Source organism: Lithobates pipiens, unplaced genomic scaffold (assembly GCF_037356315.1).
Source record: "Lithobates pipiens isolate NorthernLeopardFrog02 unplaced genomic scaffold, aLitPip1_a1.2 Scaffold_16, whole genome shotgun sequence".
Classification (NCBI taxonomy): Eukaryota; Metazoa; Chordata; class Amphibia; order Anura; family Ranidae; genus Lithobates; species Lithobates pipiens.
The window spans coordinates 444301067-444321682 of record NW_027507748.1 but is presented as its reverse complement, the minus strand read 5'-3'; the positions used below and the strand labels follow the sequence as shown (position 1 = coordinate 444321682).

Sequence of the window (20616 nt, the reverse complement as noted above, 5' to 3'; positions counted from 1 at the left end):
AGCACTGTAACCCCCTGTTCGTCTGCCCCAGCACTGTAACCCCCTGTTCGTCTGCCCCAGCACTGTAACCCCCTGTTCGTCTGCCCCAGCACTGTAACCCCCTGTTCGTCTGCCCCAGCACTGTAACCCCCTGTTCGTCTGCCCCAGCACTGTAACCCCCTGTTCGTCTGCCCCAGCACTGTAACCCCCTGTTCGTCTGCCCCAGCACTGTAACCCCCTGTTCGTCTGCCCCAGCACTGTAACCCCCTGTTCGTCTGCCCCAGCACTGTAACCCCCTGTTCGTCTGCCCCAGCACTGTAACCCCCTGTTCGTCTGCCCCAGCACTGTAACCCCCTGTTCGTCTGCCCCAGCACTGTAACCCCCTGTTCGTCTGCCCCAGCACTGTAACCCCCTGCTCGTCTGCCCCAGCACTGTAACCCCCTGCTCGTCTGCCCCAGCACTGTAACCCCCTGCTCGTCTGCCCCAGCACTGTAACCCCCTGCTCGTCTGCCCCAGCACTGTAACCCCCTGCTCGTCTGCCCCAGCACTGTAACCCCCTGCTCGTCTGCCCCAGCACTGTAACCCCCTGCTCGTCTGCCCCAGCACTGTAACCCCCTGTTCGTCTGCCCCAGCACTGTAACCCCCTGTTCGTCTGCCCCAGCACTGTAACCCCCTGTTCGTCTGCCCCAGCACTGTAACCCCCTGTTCGTCTGCCCCAGCACTGTAACCCCCTGTTCGTCTGCCCCAGCACTGTAACCCCCTGTTCGTCTGCCCCAGCACTGTAACCCCCTGTTCGTCTGCCCCACCACTGTAACCCCCTGTTCGTCTGCCCCACCACTGTAACCCCCTGTTCGTCTGCCCCACCACTGTAACCCCCTGTTCGTCTGCCCCACCACTGTAACCCCCTGTTCGTCTGCCCCACCACTGTAACCCCCTGTTCGTCTGCCCCACCACTGTAACCCCCTGTTCGTCTGCCCCACCACTGTAACCCCCTGTTCGTCTGCCCCACCACTGTAACCCCCTGTTCGTCTGCCCCACCACTGTAACCCCCTGTTCGTCTGCCCCACCACTGTAACCCCCTGTTCGTCTGCCCCACCACTGTAACCCCCTGTTCGTCTGCCCCACCACTGTAACCCCCTGTTCGTCTGCCCCACCACTGTAACCCCCTGTTCGTCTGCCCCACCACTGTAACCCCCTGTTCGTCTGCCCCACCACTGTAACCCCCTGTTCGTCTGCCCCACCACTGTAACCCCCTGTTCGTCTGCCCCACCACTGTAACCCCCTGTTCGTCTGCCCCACCACTGTAACCCCCTGTTCGTCTGCCCCACCACTGTAACCCCCTGTTCGTCTGCCCCACCACTGTAACCCCCTGTTCGTCTGCCCCACCACTGTAACCCCCTGTTCGTCTGCCCCACCACTGTAACCCCCTGTTCGTCTGCCCCACCACTGTAACCCCCTGTTCGTCTGCCCCACCACTGTAACCCCCTGTTCGTCTGCCCCACCACTGTAACCCCCTGTTCGTCTGCCCCACCACTGTAACCCCCTGTTCGTCTGCCCCACCACTGTAACCCCCTGTTCGTCTGCCCCACCACTGTAACCCCCTGTTCGTCTGCCCCACCACTGTAACCCCCTGTTCGTCTGCCCCACCACTGTAACCCCCTGTTCGTCTGCCCCACCACTGTAACCCCCTGTTCGTCTGCCCCACCACTGTAACCCCCTGTTCGTCTGCCCCACCACTGTAACCCCCTGTTCGTCTGCCCCACCACTGTAACCCCCTGTTCGTCTGCCCCACCACTGTAACCCCCTGTTCGTCTGCCCCACCACTGTAACCCCCTGTTCGTCTGCCCCACCACTGTAACCCCCTGTTCGTCTGCCCCACCACTGTAACCCCCTGTTCGTCTGCCCCACCACTGTAACCCCCTGTTCGTCTGCCCCACCACTGTAACCCCCTGTTCGTCTGCCCCACCACTGTAACCCCCTGTTCGTCTGCCCCACCACTGTAACCCCCTGTTCGTCTGCCCCACCACTGTAACCCCCTGTTCGTCTGCCCCACCACTGTAACCCCCTGTTCGTCTGCCCCACCACTGTAACCCCCTGTTCGTCTGCCCCACCACTGTAACCCCCTGTTCGTCTGCCCCACCACTGTAACCCCCTGTTCGTCTGCCCCACCACTGTAACCCCCTGTTCGTCTGCCCCACCACTGTAACCCCCTGTTCGTCTGCCCCACCACTGTAACCCCCTGTTCGTCTGCCCCACCACTGTAACCCCCTGTTCGTCTGCCCCACCACTGTAACCCCCTGTTCGTCTGCCCCACCACTGTAACCCCCTGTTCGTCTGCCCCACCACTGTAACCCCCTGTTCGTCTGCCCCACCACTGTAACCCCCTGTTCGTCTGCCCCACCACTGTAACCCCCTGTTCGTCTGCCCCACCACTGTAACCCCCTGTTCGTCTGCCCCACCACTGTAACCCCCTGTTCGTCTGCCCCACCACTGTAACCCCCTGTTCGTCTGCCCCACCACTGTAACCCCCTGTTCGTCTGCCCCACCACTGTAACCCCCTGTTCGTCTGCCCCACCACTGTAACCCCCTGTTCGTCTGCCCCACCACTGTAACCCCCTGTTCGTCTGCCCCACCACTGTAACCCCCTGTTCGTCTGCCCCACCACTGTAACCCCCTGTTCGTCTGCCCCACCACTGTAACCCCCTGTTCGTCTGCCCCACCACTGTAACCCCCTGTTCGTCTGCCCCACCACTGTAACCCCCTGTTCGTCTGCCCCACCACTGTAACCCCCTGTTCGTCTGCCCCACCACTGTAACCCCCTGTTCGTCTGCCCCACCACTGTAACCCCCTGTTTGTCTGCCCCACCACTGTAACCCCCTGTTTGTCTGCCCCACCACTGTAACCCCCTGTTTGTCTGCCCCACCACTGTAACCCCCTGTTTGTCTGCCCCACCACTGTAACCCCCTGTTTGTCTGCCCCACCACTGTAACCCCCTGTTCGTCTGCCCCACCACTGTAACCCCCTGTTCGTCTGCCCCACCACTGTAACCCCCTGTTCGTCTGCCCCACCACTGTAACCCCCTGTTCGTCTGCCCCACCACTGTAACCCCCTGTTCGTCTGCCCCACCACTGTAACCCCCTGTTCGTCTGCCCCACCACTGTAACCCCCTGTTCGTCTGCCCCACCACTGTAACCCCCTGTTCGTCTGCCCCACCACTGTAACCCCCTGTTTGTCTGCCCCACCACTGTAACCCCCTGTTTGTCTGCCCCACCACTGTAACCCCCTGTTTGTCTGCCCCACCACTGTAACCCCCTGTTTGTCTGCCCCACCACTGTAACCCCCTGTTTGTCTGCCCCACCACTGTAACCCCCTGTTTGTCTGCCCCACCACTGTAACCCCCTGTTTGTCTGCCCCACCACTGTAACCCCCTGTTTGTCTGCCCCACCACTGTAACCCCCTGTTTGTCTGCCCCACCACTGTAACCCCCTGTTTGTCTGCCCCACCACTGTAACCCCCTGTTTGTCTGCCCCACCACTGTAACCCCCTGTTTGTCTGCCCCACCACTGTAACCCCCTGTTTGTCTGCCCCACCACTGTAACCCCCTGTTTGTCTGCCCCACCACTGTAACCCCCTGTTTGTCTGCCCCACCACTGTAACCCCCTGTTTGTCTGCCCCACCACTGTAACCCCCTGTTTGTCTGCCCCACCACTGTAACCCCCTGTTTGTCTGCCCCACCACTGTAACCCCCTGTTTGTCTGCCCCACCACTGTAACCCCCTGTTTGTCTGCCCCACCACTGTAACCCCCTGTTTGTCTGCCCCACCACTGTAACCCCCTGTTTGTCTGCCCCACCACTGTAACCCCCTGTTTGTCTGCCCCACCACTGTAACCCCCTGTTTGTCTGCCCCACCACTGTAACCCCCTGTTTGTCTGCCCCACCACTGTAACCCCCTGTTTGTCTGCCCCACCACTGTAACCCCCTGTTTGTCTGCCCCACCACTGTAACCCCCTGTTTGTCTGCCCCACCACTGTAACCCCCTGTTTGTCTGCCCCACCACTGTAACCCCCTGTTTGTCTGCCCCACCACTGTAACCCCCTGTTTGTCTGCCCCACCACTGTAACCCCCTGTTTGTCTGCCCCACCACTGTAACCCCCTGTTTGTCTGCCCCACCACTGTAACCCCCTGTTTGTCTGCCCCACCACTGTAACCCCCTGTTTGTCTGCCCCACCACTGTAACCCCCTGTTTGTCTGCCCCACCACTGTAACCCCCTGTTTGTCTGCCCCACCACTGTAACCCCCTGTTTGTCTGCCCCACCACTGTAACCCCCTGTTTGTCTGCCCCACCACTGTAACCCCCTGTTTGTCTGCCCCACCACTGTAACCCCCTGTTTGTCTGCCCCACCACTGTAACCCCCTGTTTGTCTGCCCCACCACTGTAACCCCCTGTTTGTCTGCCCCACCACTGTAACCCCCTGTTTGTCTGCCCCACCACTGTAACCCCCTGTTTGTCTGCCCCACCACTGTAACCCCCTGTTCGTCTGCCCCACCACTGTACCACCCTGCTCGTCTAGCCCATTACAGTACACCCCTTCTCATCTCTTCCACTGCTGAATTCTCTTCTCATCTTTTCCACCGCTGATGGGGGATCCTCTTCTCATCTCTTCCACCAATGTACCTCCATGCACATCTTCCCCAGCGCTGTTACCTCCTGCTCTTCTGTCCCACTTCTGAACCCCTCCTGCTTATTTTCCCCACTGCTGTACTCTCCTGCTCATCTGATCCACAGCTGTAACCTCTTTTCATCTGAGATGCGTGATATGCAGAGTAGTGAAAGGAAGCAGAGATGAGACACATCTTCCTGTCCTAGCACACTCATCCTGCTGATCCACCTCTCGCATCCAGCCCACATGATTTATGCGATGTCACATAAAAGCATCTGGAATGGATGCGCAATGATGTGCTCAGGTCAGGGGAATTTTATGAAAGCAGTGGGCCTGTGTGCAGGATCATAAATTGGGCCCCCGCAGCTGAGAAAAAGTAGTTGGGTGTGATTTTCATTGTGCTGAATTCTGGCTGTGGCACAAAGGGACATGGAGTGCAGGGGTTCAGTAGTAAGTGATTCAAAGGTTCAGGAATAATTTCAACAAAGTTACCAAAAAGCTCAATAGTACAATTCCACAAAATGTCACTTGACTGCGGTTTTCTCAATCGCAGTGAAATCCCTTCTTTCTGGGATTGGTAGTGGCAACCAAGCGAGTCATCTTCCTCCAGATGGTGGACGGGACTAGCAGGACTGTGATGTTGGCTTTAGCAGTGGTGAAGACAGTCCTCCTCCTGGAAACAGGGACCGCCTGCCCCCTCCCCTTCCCCCAATGTGTGGGGGCACAGTGCCTCCCCCTCAGTGCAGGTGTGGTGTGGGAAATTCTGCAATTGGAATGCATTAGTCTCTCACTGACACTTCCCTGCGGGGCTCTGCTGATGGAGAGGCAGTTGAGTGCCAGCAAAAGAGGCTTTGCGTGTCGGGGGTTGCCTTCCCTTTGTACTAATCAATGAGATGTTCATTCTTATCTTAAAAAATTACTTTAGAGCGTAACATTTAAAAGGAGCAGGAACCAATTACATTGTCATTTCAGCAGCTAAGTGTGGCCTGGCCAATGAGAGCTGACTTCTACAAATCATAATGCTTCCTAACCACTGTGTTCTAAAATAAAGCCCAATTCACCTATACAAGTGTGTGATGTACTTGCCTGCTCCCAAATAAAACAGTAGGTCTAACCGTATTTCTAATTCTGCTATGCCTCTGCTATATAAGAGTAAGCTTATTTCCACCCAAAACTCACATTTAGTTTTGTTACATGCTGGAGAGTTAGGCCTCATTTACAGGGGCGTACTTAAGCATACGTTGGTGCGAGGGCCGTTTTTGCCAGCATGAGGATGCACAGATGTTTTGTGCATCTCTGTATAATTACTAAATAAATATTCAGAATGGGCAGTGCAGTCACAAACGTTGTTTGTCTTATACATGTTAAGACACATCGCACATTAAAAACTAGAGTCGTCAAAAGGGTAAATGGACCGTGTTGTTGCCAACTTTTGTGGTAGCAATACTAACTTCATACAAAAGGGGATTGTATAATATCCATAAAGTGTAAATATTATGTCAGGATGTGTATACTGACTTCGTATGGCTTTAGAGATGAAGTGATAAACAAGACACCTAGGTAGCAGATTTGTTTTTATTATTTTTACGCTGCTGTCTTGATTGATCTTAGGGATAGTGTAAAGTCGTGTACACACAACGACCGGACTTTACGGCAGACTAGGTCCGACGGTTTTCCCGACGGACTTGCGAACGAACGGACTTGGCCACATGCGAACGGACTAAGTCCGTTCGTTCTGAACGTGATGACGTAAGACGGGCCAAAAAAGGAAGGTCAATAGCTTCCCTTGCGTCGTATTTGGTCCGTCGGACCAGCATACAGACGAACGGTTTTCCTGATAGGAATTGAGTCTGTTGAACAGATTTGAAACATGTTCTATTTCTAGTAGAGCTGCGCAATTAATCGTTATAAAATCGCGATCTGGATTCTCTCCTCTGACAATCTCTCCCACTGAGAATAGGCAATTCTTTCATATAAACAAGTGGAGAGATTATCTGCTCACTCAGCTGTCAAAATAAAGCATCCCGGGCAATCTGCCAAGTTTAGAACTTGCATGAAACATTGTAACTAACTTCTTAGATCAAAGGCATAGAACTTCTTGTGTAAACAAATAATCTGGGCAGGCTGCCAAGCTTGCAACAGCGTGTAAATGCAGGAAGTTTAACCACTTAAAGTCTAAGTGCTCATGCACATGGACGTTTTAAAAAACTGGCTGCAAAGCTAGCTCCGACGACTGGAAAAATCTTCGTTAAAAATGCGATTTTTACCACGTTTTGCATTGGCGTTTTTGCGCGTTTTTTAGTGTTAGCGTTAAGTAGCGTTTTTTAAGAAACACATCTCTTGGCTATAGCACTCAGAAAACAAAGAAAATATGTTGCGCGTTTTTGCGCGTTTGTGCGCGCACTGGTCCTGGGTTTTTTTTACAGCTTAAAAATGCCTATGCCATTTGCAGCTTAAAAACGCCTAGGTGGGCATGAAGCCATAGACTAACATGGACAGCCGTTTTTAAGCTGCAAAAAAAGCTCAAAAAAGCGGCTGTAAAAACGTCCGTGTGCATGAGGCCTAAATCTTTTTCTGACACTTCTTTCTTAAGTTAAAATCAATATTTTTTGCTAGAAAATTACTTGGAACACCCAAACATTAATAAATAAATAAAAATTATATATTTAAGCAGAGACCCTAGGGAATAAAATGGCAATTGCTGCAATATTTTATGTTGCACTGTGTTTGCCCAGCAGTCTTTCAAATGTAATTGTTTGGGGAAAAAATTCACTTCAATAATTAAAAAAAAAAAAGTTAGCTAATTTTTTTTGTTTTAATGTGAAAGATGATGTTATGCCGCGATAATCGTGAGAGAATCGTGATCTATCTTCTAAGCAAAAAAATCGTGATTCACATTTTAGCCAGAATCGTGCAGCTCTAATTTCTAGGTCCGTCTGTTTGTTCGATTTTTTATTTTTTTTTTTATAAAAAACAGATTAGCGCACACAGGATCGGATTGTCCAACGGACTGATTCAGTCGGACCTAGTCTGCCGGAAAGTCCAGTCGTGTACTCATCATAAGAGAACTTCAAGTCCACATTTGTATATTCGTGCTGTTTATAGAAATAAAGGGCTATATATTTTTTTGTACGATTCAGATAGCATTGTACTTGTTTACCTACACTATGTGCTGAAGACAAAAAAAATTTGATGGTTCTTACAAGTTCTTTAAGCAGAGGCTGTTTACATATCTGTTTGTTGTAAAGCATTGTGTTATGTATATTAAAAACATTATAATTTCTATTTTTATCAGATTTTATTTTTGTTTAAAACAAGTTTTCTATCTGTTGTATTTGAAGCAGGAAAATGGGAAAGATCAACAGATGTGCATTCTTCAAGAGATAAAAATCTCCCTTTTGGATTATGGCGTTGTTTTAGAGTTCAGCTTCTCCCCATCCATCCACGACCGGGAGATCAGGTAGACAAATAACATAAATCTGTCTTGCTTACTAGTATTGATACAAAGTACTGTTGCATTTCCAGAATATTCAGTATCAGATGGCATTTGATATTTTCCTGATACCTTAGGTTCTAACATATGTTTTAGTATTTATTGCAGCATTTGTTGTACAAAGGCTCCATACACGTATCCCCATGCCAAAGAACATTGGTGTGGTTTGAATATTTATGTACAGATCGGAAGCAACTCAAAAGGCACTCAGAAGCATCTCAAACACATCCCAAATACAATCTTAATGCTCTAAGGCAGGGATCCTTAACCCAGGGCCTGTGGATCGCTAATCTGTGGGTTTTAGGTGGTCTGTTAGGATCATATAAAAATAACATTTACTATCACTATACAGCCCTCCCCTTGTATCAGTCAGTGGTTTCCCTTTTAAAATAAATTAAACAAAACGCACCCTGCCACTGTTTATAGCACCAACCACTAAGCATCTCTTGAATTGTTGCCACTCCATGATAGTATGTGCTAATGTTCATGTAGTAGTAGTCACAAGAGGAGTGTATTTCATTTTTGTGATGAGTGGCCATTACTTTTTGAATGAAAAGGAGTGATCTTTTTTGTTAAGATTGTTTACTTTATTCAAACTTTTTATGTCATATATGTACTTATTCTGTCGTCTATTACCTAAATGAGTGCCATTAGCCTAGTCACTAAGGTATTTGTTGTTGTTGTTTTGTTTGTGCTATTTTTACAAAAAAAAACACATTATTTTTGCTTTTCCAACAAGATAAGACAGTACAAACATTCCAGACATAAGACTTCCAAACCATCTGTTATACAATACTACTAAAGGCATGCAATCTGAATGAAAGGATTTTTATAATTATAAAACTTACAAAATAATGCTGAAAGCAGACCTTAAATTATAGGACCAGACATAGGGAATTTGATATCAAGGGAATTGGGAGCCAGGGAAAGAGATGGAGGAAGATACATCACAAAGGGGAGTAGGGAGAACAAAATAACCCTCCCAGCTCCAAGAACAAACTAGCAATAGGAACAAAAACAATGTACATGATAGCTGTTCCCTGGTTGACCAATCCTACAATAAAAAGCGATAGGACTTCCACCCAGAAAGGTCGGAGAATAGGAAAAGCCCACTATAGGTGTAAGATGGTACCCCTCTGCCCACAACCTCTCCAACAGAGAGTCCTGATCTCGTTGGATATATGCAAGACAGTCTGTCTGGAACCCTATACCATCTCAATAAAAATTTATAGTCTGAGTCTAATGCCGTGTACACACAACCGGACTTTTCGACGGACTGAATTCCGTCTGACTTTTCGATGGACTTCCATCGAATCGGACTTGTCTACACACAATTACACCAAAGTCTGATGGATTCGACTGTGATCACGTACGACCGGACTAGAATAAGGAAGTTCACAGCCAGTAGCCAATAGCTGCCCTAGCATCGGTTTTCGTCCGTCGGACTAGCATACAGACGAATGGATTTTTTTCGACCAGACTCAAGTCCATCAGAAAAATTTGAAACAGGTTCCAAATCTAAAGTCCGTCTGATTTTTCGACAGCAAAGGTCTGATGAAGCCTACGCATGGTCGAATTGTCCGGATTCGTTCCGTCGGACCTTTGCTGTCAAAGTCCGGCCGTGTGTACACAGCATTAGAATTGACATAGGAGGAATGGGCTAACAGTGATTTTGTCTATGCTGCTGTCAGGTAAACTACGAACTAGTTCCATATATTAAGGGTAGTATTTTGATACTTTGTTTTCCTTGAACTATCCATAGGTGCACCAGTTTTCTATTTAGTTTCATGAGACACCGTTACACAAGGTTAAACTGGGCCGTGCTTTCAGAGTATAGCTCAGCCTTAAAGATTATATCTGGTACATCTCTCTGGTGTGGTGTTGTGGAGTGTAGTAGAAAACTGAAACTACTCTCTATTGAAACTTATGAATCCTGTGATTTACTTTTTCTTCATCACTGGAGTATAGTGAAGCTGATTGCAGCACAGCACTTGGTAAGGTGATGGTTCCTGTTCTTTGTCAACAGCTATAACCTGTTGTGTATGAAAGCTTTTGCCCATTTTTTGTTTTTGTTTTTTTGGATGAGCATCCAGCTATAGTTTTTAGAAAACCAGGACTGAGGCTGATTTTTTATTTTATTTTTTCTCCCACAAGAACTGAAAACCTTGTCTGTGGTACAATTCAGTTATTTTCAATATGTATGCTCTGTATTTCTTATTTTGTAATACATATTTCTGTTTTCTTTTGTGATAGATTTAACAACGGCTGGTTGATTAAAATTGGTCGAGGTCTTGACTATTTTAAGAAACCTCAGGTAAGGACATTAACATTTTCATAGTGAATGAACCAATGAGGAAAAGGCGTTTGATTAAAAATCCTTCACCAATTGTTGCAGAAACCTTTCTTTGTCACTCCTGATATTTTTAAGATTTACCCATTTAACGAATTAATGCCTTAAAGAGGTTGTGTACCCCCAATGTGGAAGTTGTACCTAATAGATACTTTTATATTAAGGCTTACCTATAGGTACAGTAAATATCTCCTAAGCGTGCACCATTTAAGTGATATTTACCTTGTAGTGTGCCGTTGATGTCATTGGCACATGCACTTTTAAATGGCCCTCCGTGCTGTTTCTTCACTAGCGAGTGCCGTGACTGGCAGCTCCCCGCGCATGTGAGTCACAGAGCAGGAGTCCGTGGCCCCGGAAGGAAGAGGGGCGAAGATGGATGCGTCCTCGAGAGGGGACATTGCTGCCTTTGTAAGCACCCTATGCTTTTTCTTTGCAGGAACTAAAAAGGAAGTAAAGCCCATCAAGATTTACTTCCTCTTTAAGAGTAACATGATTTGCAAGAGATTATCTTTTAGTTGGATGTTGCTGGAACAGAGAAAATGGACTGTTCAGAATAGGAGTATGAAGGTTGCCATTACTGACTGTGCTGTTCTCTTTATCCCTGCATGACTAATTAGTGAGTCTCTGACCTTGAATAGGCTTGCATATTCATGGTTGAAACATGCACATCTTTTTTCCAAGTTGGGGACTTTGTAAATAGTGATGTGGCCAAAAGGATGACGGCCATGGTATCAGAACCTTAGAAATTTCAGTAATAGTACCCGCCATATTTATTTTTTTCTGAGTTCTCTTTAAACCTCTCTTGCTTAAAGTAAACACTTGGCCAGACTATTTGCACCATAATATTTACATAATCTGAACAAACAAATTCTTTTAAACCCTAATTCACCTTAGCTATAAGAGTTGTGGAGCAATGTATCTTAAACGTTAAAGTAAAGCTATTTTTCTATTACCTTCAGTTACAGCATAATCTTGGCAAGCTGCCAGCCTTTTGATGCAGCCTTTAACAACCAGGGTGTTGTGGCAATGCCTGCAATGCCACCTGGAATCATCAGGGGTGCCATAGTACATGTAGAAGTGGTCAAGTTTGGCTATACTATTGGCTGTTGCTATAGGTCAGTGGTTGTTAACTCCAGTCCCTAGTACCCACTAACAGGCCAGGTTTGCAAGATAACTGAAATACACCACAGGTGATATCATTTGCTGCTTAGTAATTGCAGTATTCTAGTCTGCATCTCTCCAAGGTAATACTTAAAGTGGTGTTGCCCCCCAAAAAATAAAACTACTTAAAATTCTTTAAAAAAATCAAAAAAAAATAATTGGCAAAAAAAAAAATTTTTACTCACCTCTAAATACCGGTTGCTAGGGGGTCCCTCGTAGTCTGCCTTCTTCATTGCCCGGGCTGGTGACATCACTTCCCCTCGCGCCGCACATTCACCTGGGACCTGTCACGTGTCCCAGGTGACTGTACGGCGTATCACGGCGCCCTGCGCCGCTCGCGCATGCGCAGTGGGTGCCCGGCTGTGAAGCCACAGCCGGGTGCCCACAGTATGCATGACGGCGCCGCGAGCGGAGCGGGGAGCGAGGGGGGGGGTTTCGTTCCCCCGCATCGCTGGACCCTGGGGCAGGTAAGTGTCCGATTATTAAAAGCCAGCAGCTGCAGTATTTGTAGCTGCTGACTTTTAATTTTTTTTTTTTAGGGGGTACCCCACTTTAAAATCTGGCCTGTTAGTGGGTCCAGAGGACAGGAGTTGAGGACCACTGCTATAGGTGGTCCTGCAATCTGTTTGACATTATCAATAATTTGTTTTTTTGAAGTTGTTGGAGGCTTGACTAGTCGGCAGGTAATAGGAGAGCTGTGGTGTGGGGCTTACTGGTGTAAGGAGGGCTGTAATAGTTCTGGTGTACTGAATAAGGAAAGGTGGAGGAAAGTTGGTTGTTGCACTGTTGATTTACTGGCACACTGCCTTCCCACACTGCAAACTGTGCTTGTTTCATTCTCCATGTTATGTTAGTCTATGGGTGCACATTATTTTTTAGGTTCAGGCATTTCCCATCATAAATTTGGCTTCTGGGGCAGGTCTGCAGATCATTTGTTTTAAACATGACTTTCTGCTCTTATCCTCCAGGAAAACTGTATGGAACATGTACACACGTGTTGTCAGCTTGTGACGTCATCATGTTGTCACCACCATGCTATGTGTGGTTTTGTACTAAAACATGGTGATAGTTTGATGTCTGGCTTGGCTTGGACAACACACTCATTTTTGGCTGGAAGCAAATAGGTGGACTAGAATTATTGTCGGTCAGTTGCCTGAAACACGACAGGTGCTTGTAGTTTATTGTTTACTATATTAGAGCTGTTCATATATGCAATTGATTCACTGGAGCTATGCGTAAAATATTGGTCATGTCCAGTGTGCATGAGGCCTAAGACCCCATTCACACCTGAATGTTTTGTAGCTTGAAGCCTGAAGCTACAAAACGCCGGAGGGGAAAAAAAATCTATTATTCTCAATGGAGATGGTTCACATCTCCACTCCATGTCGCCTGAAGCTCAAACAAGTTCTGGACCCTTTTTTGTCACTCAAATCTGGCAGATTTGGGCGTTTTTCTTCTTTTTACATTGGTGACTTTTTGCCCTGCACAAAATAGCAGCAAAACGTGGTAAAAAATGCAGCAAAATCGTGGTAAAAACTTCATAAAATCGCGCGATTTTCTGCCTGAAAACGCTATCTTCAGGTGTGAATGGGGCTTAAAGGTTATATACTGCAAATATCTGCATTTGTTAGGTATTCTATTACAGATGAATGTTGGGTGGTCCTCCATAAACACCCTTAGGCTTGACAATATTACTATGAAAATGTCACCTTGCATCATTTATGGCAGGTATTTTGTGATAGTTTTATCCAATTTATATGCTTGTTATTAGCTACTAACTGGTTAAATTTGAGACATCTACTTCATTGTTTTAATGTGTCCTTTTTTTTTTTCCTTTTTCAATTTTCTAATTCAAGTATAAATAGCCTATGTGGAAACAAGGTACTATGAATTGTAGACCTGAGTAAAGATCTGTTTATTTAGCTGTTGACTTTCCCAGCTTTTGGAATATATTAAGACAGCTAGGCTTTAGATGCGCTATCATGTAAGCGGTTGATCAGAATCCAATCCCTGTTTCATACATGCTGAACATTTTCTGTCATAACCTTTAATCTTAAATCCTTTTTTTTTTAACAGCTGAATATTGAATATTTTCATGTTTATTTAATTTATGGCTGCTGTGTGTGTATTTAAATTTGGATCTTCACCTTTTAACTTGTATCTTGTCATGTTATGTAAGTATTTAAAGTGGATGTAAACCCTCACATATACCCAGTGAAGTGAACAGCCACAGATGATACACAGAGATGAAACAAATCTCCCTGCATATGTTTTACTTGTATATCTGCTGTCTTCAGCTTTATATACTGTTTAGAAAGTGCACGTCCTGTTAGCATTTCCACTTCCTCATTCAGCACTGGGTGTGGATTCTTTGCTTACACTGAGAGACAGCTGATTGGAGGAAAGGCACACACCCCCCTCCACATAGGAAGATACTTTCAGAGCTGTGCTGTGAATAGACCAGCTCTCTGCTAATCTATTTATAGCACCCACTCTGACACAAAATTCAGGCTGGTTTTATCACAGTTGACAGAGCAGGAAAAAGCCAGGGGATTTAGGGCTTTGAAGGGTGATAATAAAACACTGGAGACATATGTGCCCAGCTCAAATTTCTTGAGTGGGATTTCCATCCACTTTTAACATAGTTAACTATATAACAAAATAAAAAGTCTACTGTTTGCCCTGTACTTTTAGAGTCGGTTTTCTATTGGCTCCTGTGACTACGACTTGCGGCCCTGCTACGAAACATCAGTCGATATCTTCCACAACAATCACACAAGAAAAACGTGACTAAAGTCTATACAACTTTTAAAGAGGTGTTCTAAGTAGCTTTGGAGCGGTGGTAAAGTTTGGCATATCTTGTTTTTCAGTGCTGAAACCGAATCCAGGGACCATCGAGGGTATAAGTGTGCTTTGGGGCACAAAAACTATCCATGTTGGAAGAACCAACATTTGTCATTTTGCTGCTTCTGTTGCTGTATTAGTACACTGGACATTCATTCAACGTAATCTGTTTTATCAGGGAAACCATACCTGTGTTTTTATGCCTTTATATTTTATTTATAAAATTGTGTTTATTGATAAAGTAATTTATATGATGTTATATGGAAGCATGCAAACACAGCTTTTCTTACTTGGCATGTGTTCTTGAGCTTTACTTTATACACTTCATGATGTAATGTGTTTGAGATAAAATATGAAGCACTTCCTTTTGGTACGTTCCCAGCATATAGTAGCGTATAATTGTTGCAAGATCTGTTAAATGATAACTTGAGATAACCATTTCGTTTTGTATCTGTATCAGGCAGCTATTATTCTATTACTACCATTTGCACTCAATGTCTGTGGAAATAGCAATTATTCCTTAAACATCAGAAATCCCTGGACACCAAGGAGGGTGACACCATGCTGAGTTAAAAAAATAAAAATAAAAATGAATGAACATTATCTTCATTATGGCTTACCCCAGGAGATAAATGCTAATAAGGGTAATGCAGTGAAGATTTTTAAGTAGCATAAAATGGGGCTGTCTAAAGTCCCACCTGTAATTTGCCAATTAAAGTGTTGTAATATTTGCAACCATTTTATATTGCTGATTTTGGACTGTTATTGGAGCACATATACATGGATTTATTTATTTTTGTTATATCTCCACACAGTATAAAACTGCTTACTGTAATCACATCCTTTCTATGGGTTAAGCTACTAAAAACTTTTAATACAGGATTTTGGAGAAATGTTTATAGATGCAATTAGAAGTGCAGCAGAGTACATCATAAAAATGATAACTTGGTGATATCATAAACGAGTAACGCCCATGCTTTCATGAATATTCTGTTGTCGGGAAGTCGCGACTAACGTGGAAGTCATTATTTGATGTAACAAAATCATCTCCAGCTATGATATTGTATGATTGCTAGAAATGATTGGTCGTATTTATACTTGTACATGGACTATTATGATGCCGCACTGCATTTTCACTACTTGTGATGCCATACCTCTGAATCCTCATTACGTTTCCATTCAGAACTGTTTGCCCCCCCCCCTCCTCCATGCAGGAAATCAGTACAGAAAAACCTTTACTTATTGTACACTATGCACTGTTAACAGGACAAATACCCAAAACTCCAGGCAGATAATCGCCTCTAATATTTTTCTGCATAACAGGACTCTACAAGGGAGAGGGAGTAGTGTGGGACAATCAAGGGTCTTTTCCATTGTCACTCTAGCACTGGTAGATGGCTTCCTACAGGCACTCACTAAGGCTGGGTCTACACTAGCTATGGCCGCAGCACACAGCAGGGAGTCCCTGTTCTCCTTTTCATGTGCGATTCGGGTCCAAAATTTTAGCTGAATTTGCACCTGAAAGGGACCAGAAGATGCACAGGACCCTTTTTCAGTGCGAATCGTGGCCGTCCGGAGCTGTGTGAACTGGCTCCATTGAGAGCCAATCACAGGCTCTCTTGTCATGCGAATTGGATGTGGACAAACCACACTGCTGACCCTGTCTAAGAAAATGCACATTGCTTGCTTGTGTTTTCCGATCCAACGACCTTTAGTTTATATTTAAAAATAGTTATTCATACACACATTATAAATAGTTTATTATTATTATTTTTTTTTAAATATGTGATCACATGGCCTCTGTTCTAAATTACATAAGGGGCTTAGAGAAGTAAGGGTGAAGACTGCAGGGTGGTATGTCAGCAGGAGGCAAAGAAACTGACGTACAGTGATCTTATCTGTGCAGGGGGCGTGTCAGTAGAAGTCTGACCATTGGAGTACAGGCAGGCTGTGCGCAGGTAGAATACAAAGACGAAAACTGACCATTCTGGGATAGATGTACTTCCATGTGTGGCATTGGCACTTTTAAATAGGAAAGCAGGGGACTGACAGGATCACCAGGTATTTCAGACAAAAGAAAGAAAAGCAAAGAGAACAGAATACTTTATCATACAAGTACACGATAACACAGACACATATGAGGAATGTAAAATGTTGGGGTAGCATACACTTTACATGTTGGATATCATTAACATGATTATAAAGGAAAGGATAGCATTAAAGCGGGAGTCCGTCGGTTTTTTTTTTTTTTTTTTTTTTTTTTAAAGCCAGCAGCTACAAATACTGCAGCTGCTGACTTTCAAAATAATGACACTTACCCGCCCAGCGCGCCCGCGATGTCTCTCGATTGTCTCTCGGGTGCTGCCGCCGCCATCTTGGGTATGGGAATCAGGAAGTGGAGCCTTTCGGCTTCATTTCCCGGTTCCCTACTGCGCATGCGCGAGTTGCGCTGCGCAATAAGGATGGTCCTCGCAGTCTCTGGGATCTGTGTGTTTCCTAGCGTTAGTGTTGCGGAAAGGGGCGTACCTTCTGCAGAATCTACGCCGGAAGTGGGTGCAGATACCTGTACTGTACAGGTACCTGCACCCCCCTCCCCCCTATGGGTCTCACAGCCTGCCATTGCCATCAGCTCCCGTTTTATCACAGTGTGAGTGGTTAAGCAGTTTTAAACATTTATAATTATCATTCTATTGCTTCTTGAGCGTGTGCCGTTTTCTCATTGTGTAGTTGGCATTTGAGATGCTTTGAGACTGCTTTCTAAATGCTTACTAGCTGCCTAAAAAGTGACAAAAATACAATGTAGGCATTCTGCGAAATGCGTGGTAGAACAAAGAGTCATTGAGTGTCCAATCTTATGCTGCCCATACACACAGCTATATGTAGCCACCAGCGGTTGATGGTATAGATCAGGGATCTGCAATTAGCGGACCTCCAGCTGTTGCAGAACTACAAGTCCCATGAGGCATAGCAAGACTCTGACAGCCACAAGCATGACACCCAGAAGCAGAGGCATGATGGGACTTGTAGTTTTGCAACAGCTGGAGGTCCACTAATTCCAGATCCCTGGTATAGATCAAGGTAACCAGCCATCCGTAGCTTTGATTGTTTTAGGCCTTTGAAAGAAACTGTTGGTAGTGTATTGCCTTGACCTGTTCACTTATTTCTGTGATTGACAACTAGTTACATTTATCCAAAAACTGACCTGTGTATGATTAGCATTTGTATTGTATTTGGTTACTTCGAAACACAGAATACCACATCCTACAACTATGTCACTCAATACATACGTGGAAGTCAAAGGTATACATACAGAGTTTTTCTATAACCTCATGAATTATATACATATCTCTTTACTCTGTGTTCTCATATTGAGAATGTTATTACTGTATTTTTATATGTAATGATATTTTTAATAAAGAAAAGTACAACACACACATGTATTTTTGCAAATTTGTTTCAGAATTTGTTTATGTATTGTGGAGTTTTAATGTTAAATGCCAACCGCATGGACTTCAGTATCAGTTTCTTTTGTGAAACTTTGCCTGTGCAGCTACATCATTCACATAGTCCTTTCCAGTTGTATGACTGTCAATGTTATCTGGACCCATGTTGTATGCTGCTAAAGAACCTGTGACAAAAATAAGTCATATTGTATAAAAATTGACCAATACGGTTTAAAAAGGACAATATCATGTGCCTAGAAAATGCAAATTGGCTGTTCATTTTGCAAGGGCAATTGCAATTTACAAGAGCGTGTCCCCCAGAGCTTGGTGAATGTGGTAAAAATTCAATTTGCAAAGAATACTGAATCATGTGCAAGGAAAATTAAAAAAGCAAAACATGCTTTTTTGCTTGCATGCGGTTTACTTACAAAGTGAAGTCTATTTGCCTTCAGTAATTCAACCCTATAACCTTTGTCTTGTCTTCTGCGGATAAAAAGGAACCTCTTTATAAGCCCTGAGTTGCTCCAAGCTTTTATACAAGAGAAGTCGCTGCTCAAGGTGTGTGATGAGAGACTAGGGAGTCTCATGGAGTCCCAGCCCACCTTTGTGGGAAACTTGGAAAGAAGAAATGGCTGCACATCCAGAACTCACGGTTGCCTTTTTATCGATCACAAGGATAACACCAAATACACCAACAAATGGTAGGTAGACGCGTTTCACACATACATCTTGTGCTTCAGCATTACTGATGAAGCACAACATGTATGTGTGAAACGCATCTACTTGACCATTTGTTGGTGTATTTGGTGATATCCTTGTGATCAAAAGGGCAACCGTGAGTTCTGGATGTGCAGCCATTTCTCTCTTTCTTTCCATTGCTCTGCGCTTTCACAGGACTGAGCATTGGAAGGGTTTTTTTTATTTTTATTTTGATGGCTTAATGGTGAGGCAAAGGAGGGGGACATTAAAATTAACCTGTTTTGCTTTTTCTCTATTTCTCTGCTAGAGATTAGTGACTTAACAATTAGGAAAGATGGGAGCCCAGGTTCACACTGAGCTGCGGGAATGAAGCCATGCGAGTTCAGCTGATTTCACCCGGGCACGTCAGTCCCAATTTCAGCGGCAATTTCAGACATCTGTGCGGGTTTCTGCACAGATGTCAATGGAAATCGCAACCTGATATCAGCAAAAAGTAGTACAGGAACTGCTTTTTGAAATCAGTGCTGCGCCGCAAATGCGACGTCGCACTGATTTAGGATGGTGCCATTGCCACCAATTTGACATGTCAAATTGTTCCAGTGTGAACCGGGGGTCCGTATGCTTTCATAAAACACTGACCGCTCCCATATTTAACATGACATGTTCTTTTTAAGATATCTAATCATTATATATATATAATATGGTATGCTGGCTACTTGAGCATTTGAATCTCCATGGATTACACATTTGATAATGTGGATGATTACCTTTCGTACCCTGGTTTGTTGACCAGCTTGGAAATATTTGCTTGATTGCTTCAAAAATGGAAATCAAGTATTTCTTTATCATACATCGCTGGACGCAGAGCACCATAATAATGCCTATCTAGGTTATATGCTACCTTTAGGTGATTGGACACTAACAACCAATAGAAAGTAAGTTCCCCCATATAACCCCTCCCATACAGGAAGCACCTCAGTTTTTTTTCACCAGGGTCTTGAAGGTGTTGGTCACAGCTGTTGGAAGCTCTTCAAAACTTAATGATGTCCCAGTAAAAGGACATTATGATCGGATCCATTTGGATGGCATGATGGCTAAAATGAATGGTACCCGAGCCTCATGGGAAGGAGAGAAGATTCCTTGAGGTTTTGCCTGTAATGCAGCCTTGCGGCACTGGACCCTGTGTAATGGAAACCTGTGCAGTTTGTACTGACCAAGGCGCTTTTCCTGCAGGGTCCAGTGGTGTGGACCCTGGATTAAGGGGGGCTCAGTCTCTGAAGGTCTTTTATGACAAAGCTCGCTGTGATGGGTGAAGATTGGACTTATGACTCGTTATGTTCAGAGTCCTGCAGCAGGAATGATACGTATGCATTTGTGTCACGTATCAGGTGTGACCAGAGCTGTGTGGACAGCAACAGAGGAACAAATGCAGATAAGGTGAAAATATATAATTTATTAAGATAAGTGAATAAACCACCTCCAATATACTACAATGTGCAACCAAACAAAAACCCACAAATATATACAAGTAAAGGGGAATACCAGAATCCTAAACAGGGCCAGGCCAGGGTCAACAATGGGGTGTCAGCAGCTGAGGAAGGAAGACACAGGACAAGGCACGGATGGAGGGATCACAGGAGGGACGGGTCAGGTACAGGACTCAGGGTTTAGGTAACAAACAGGATCAGGTTTAGGGTCAGGGCACAAGGAAGATACCAAAGCAAGCCATCAGTGCGTCCGCCGGGTACTTATACACACCTCCTGCAATTACTCAGGTCATGCCCAATTGCAGGAGATGTCGGCCCCACACTGCCAGGAACCACCCGCTGGTGGACGCCAGTACTGTGACCCAAGGGTCATATAATACTACTAGCAGGGGAAGGCTCCCCAGGCAGTTCCAGACTGCCAGGAGATACCTGCTGGTGGAGCACAGTACTGCACCTCAAATGTCAGACAGTATCATCAGCGAGTGGAACCTTTCCTGAC

At 45.4% G+C, this 20616-nt stretch overlaps 1 protein-coding gene across 2 annotated transcripts in view; it reads left to right on the top strand.

The window, feature by feature from the left end:
• MITD1 (microtubule interacting and trafficking domain containing 1) overlaps window positions 1-17081 on the top strand; it is a 44501-nt gene extending 27420 nt beyond the window's left edge. The window contains exons 5-7 of one of the 2 annotated variants that reach the window (XM_077482732.1): window positions 7985-8100; window positions 10387-10447; window positions 14339-17081. In XM_077482732.1, coding sequence (XP_077338858.1) covers window positions 7985-8100; window positions 10387-10447; window positions 14339-14434 — 273 coding nt within the window. In that variant the 3' untranslated portion in view covers window positions 14435-17081. Of the gene's footprint in view, window positions 1-7981; window positions 8101-10386; window positions 10448-14338 lie in introns of both variants that reach the window. The other variant, XM_077482730.1, reaches the window with a different exon arrangement.
• The last annotated feature ends 3535 nt before the right edge of the window (window positions 17082-20616 follow it).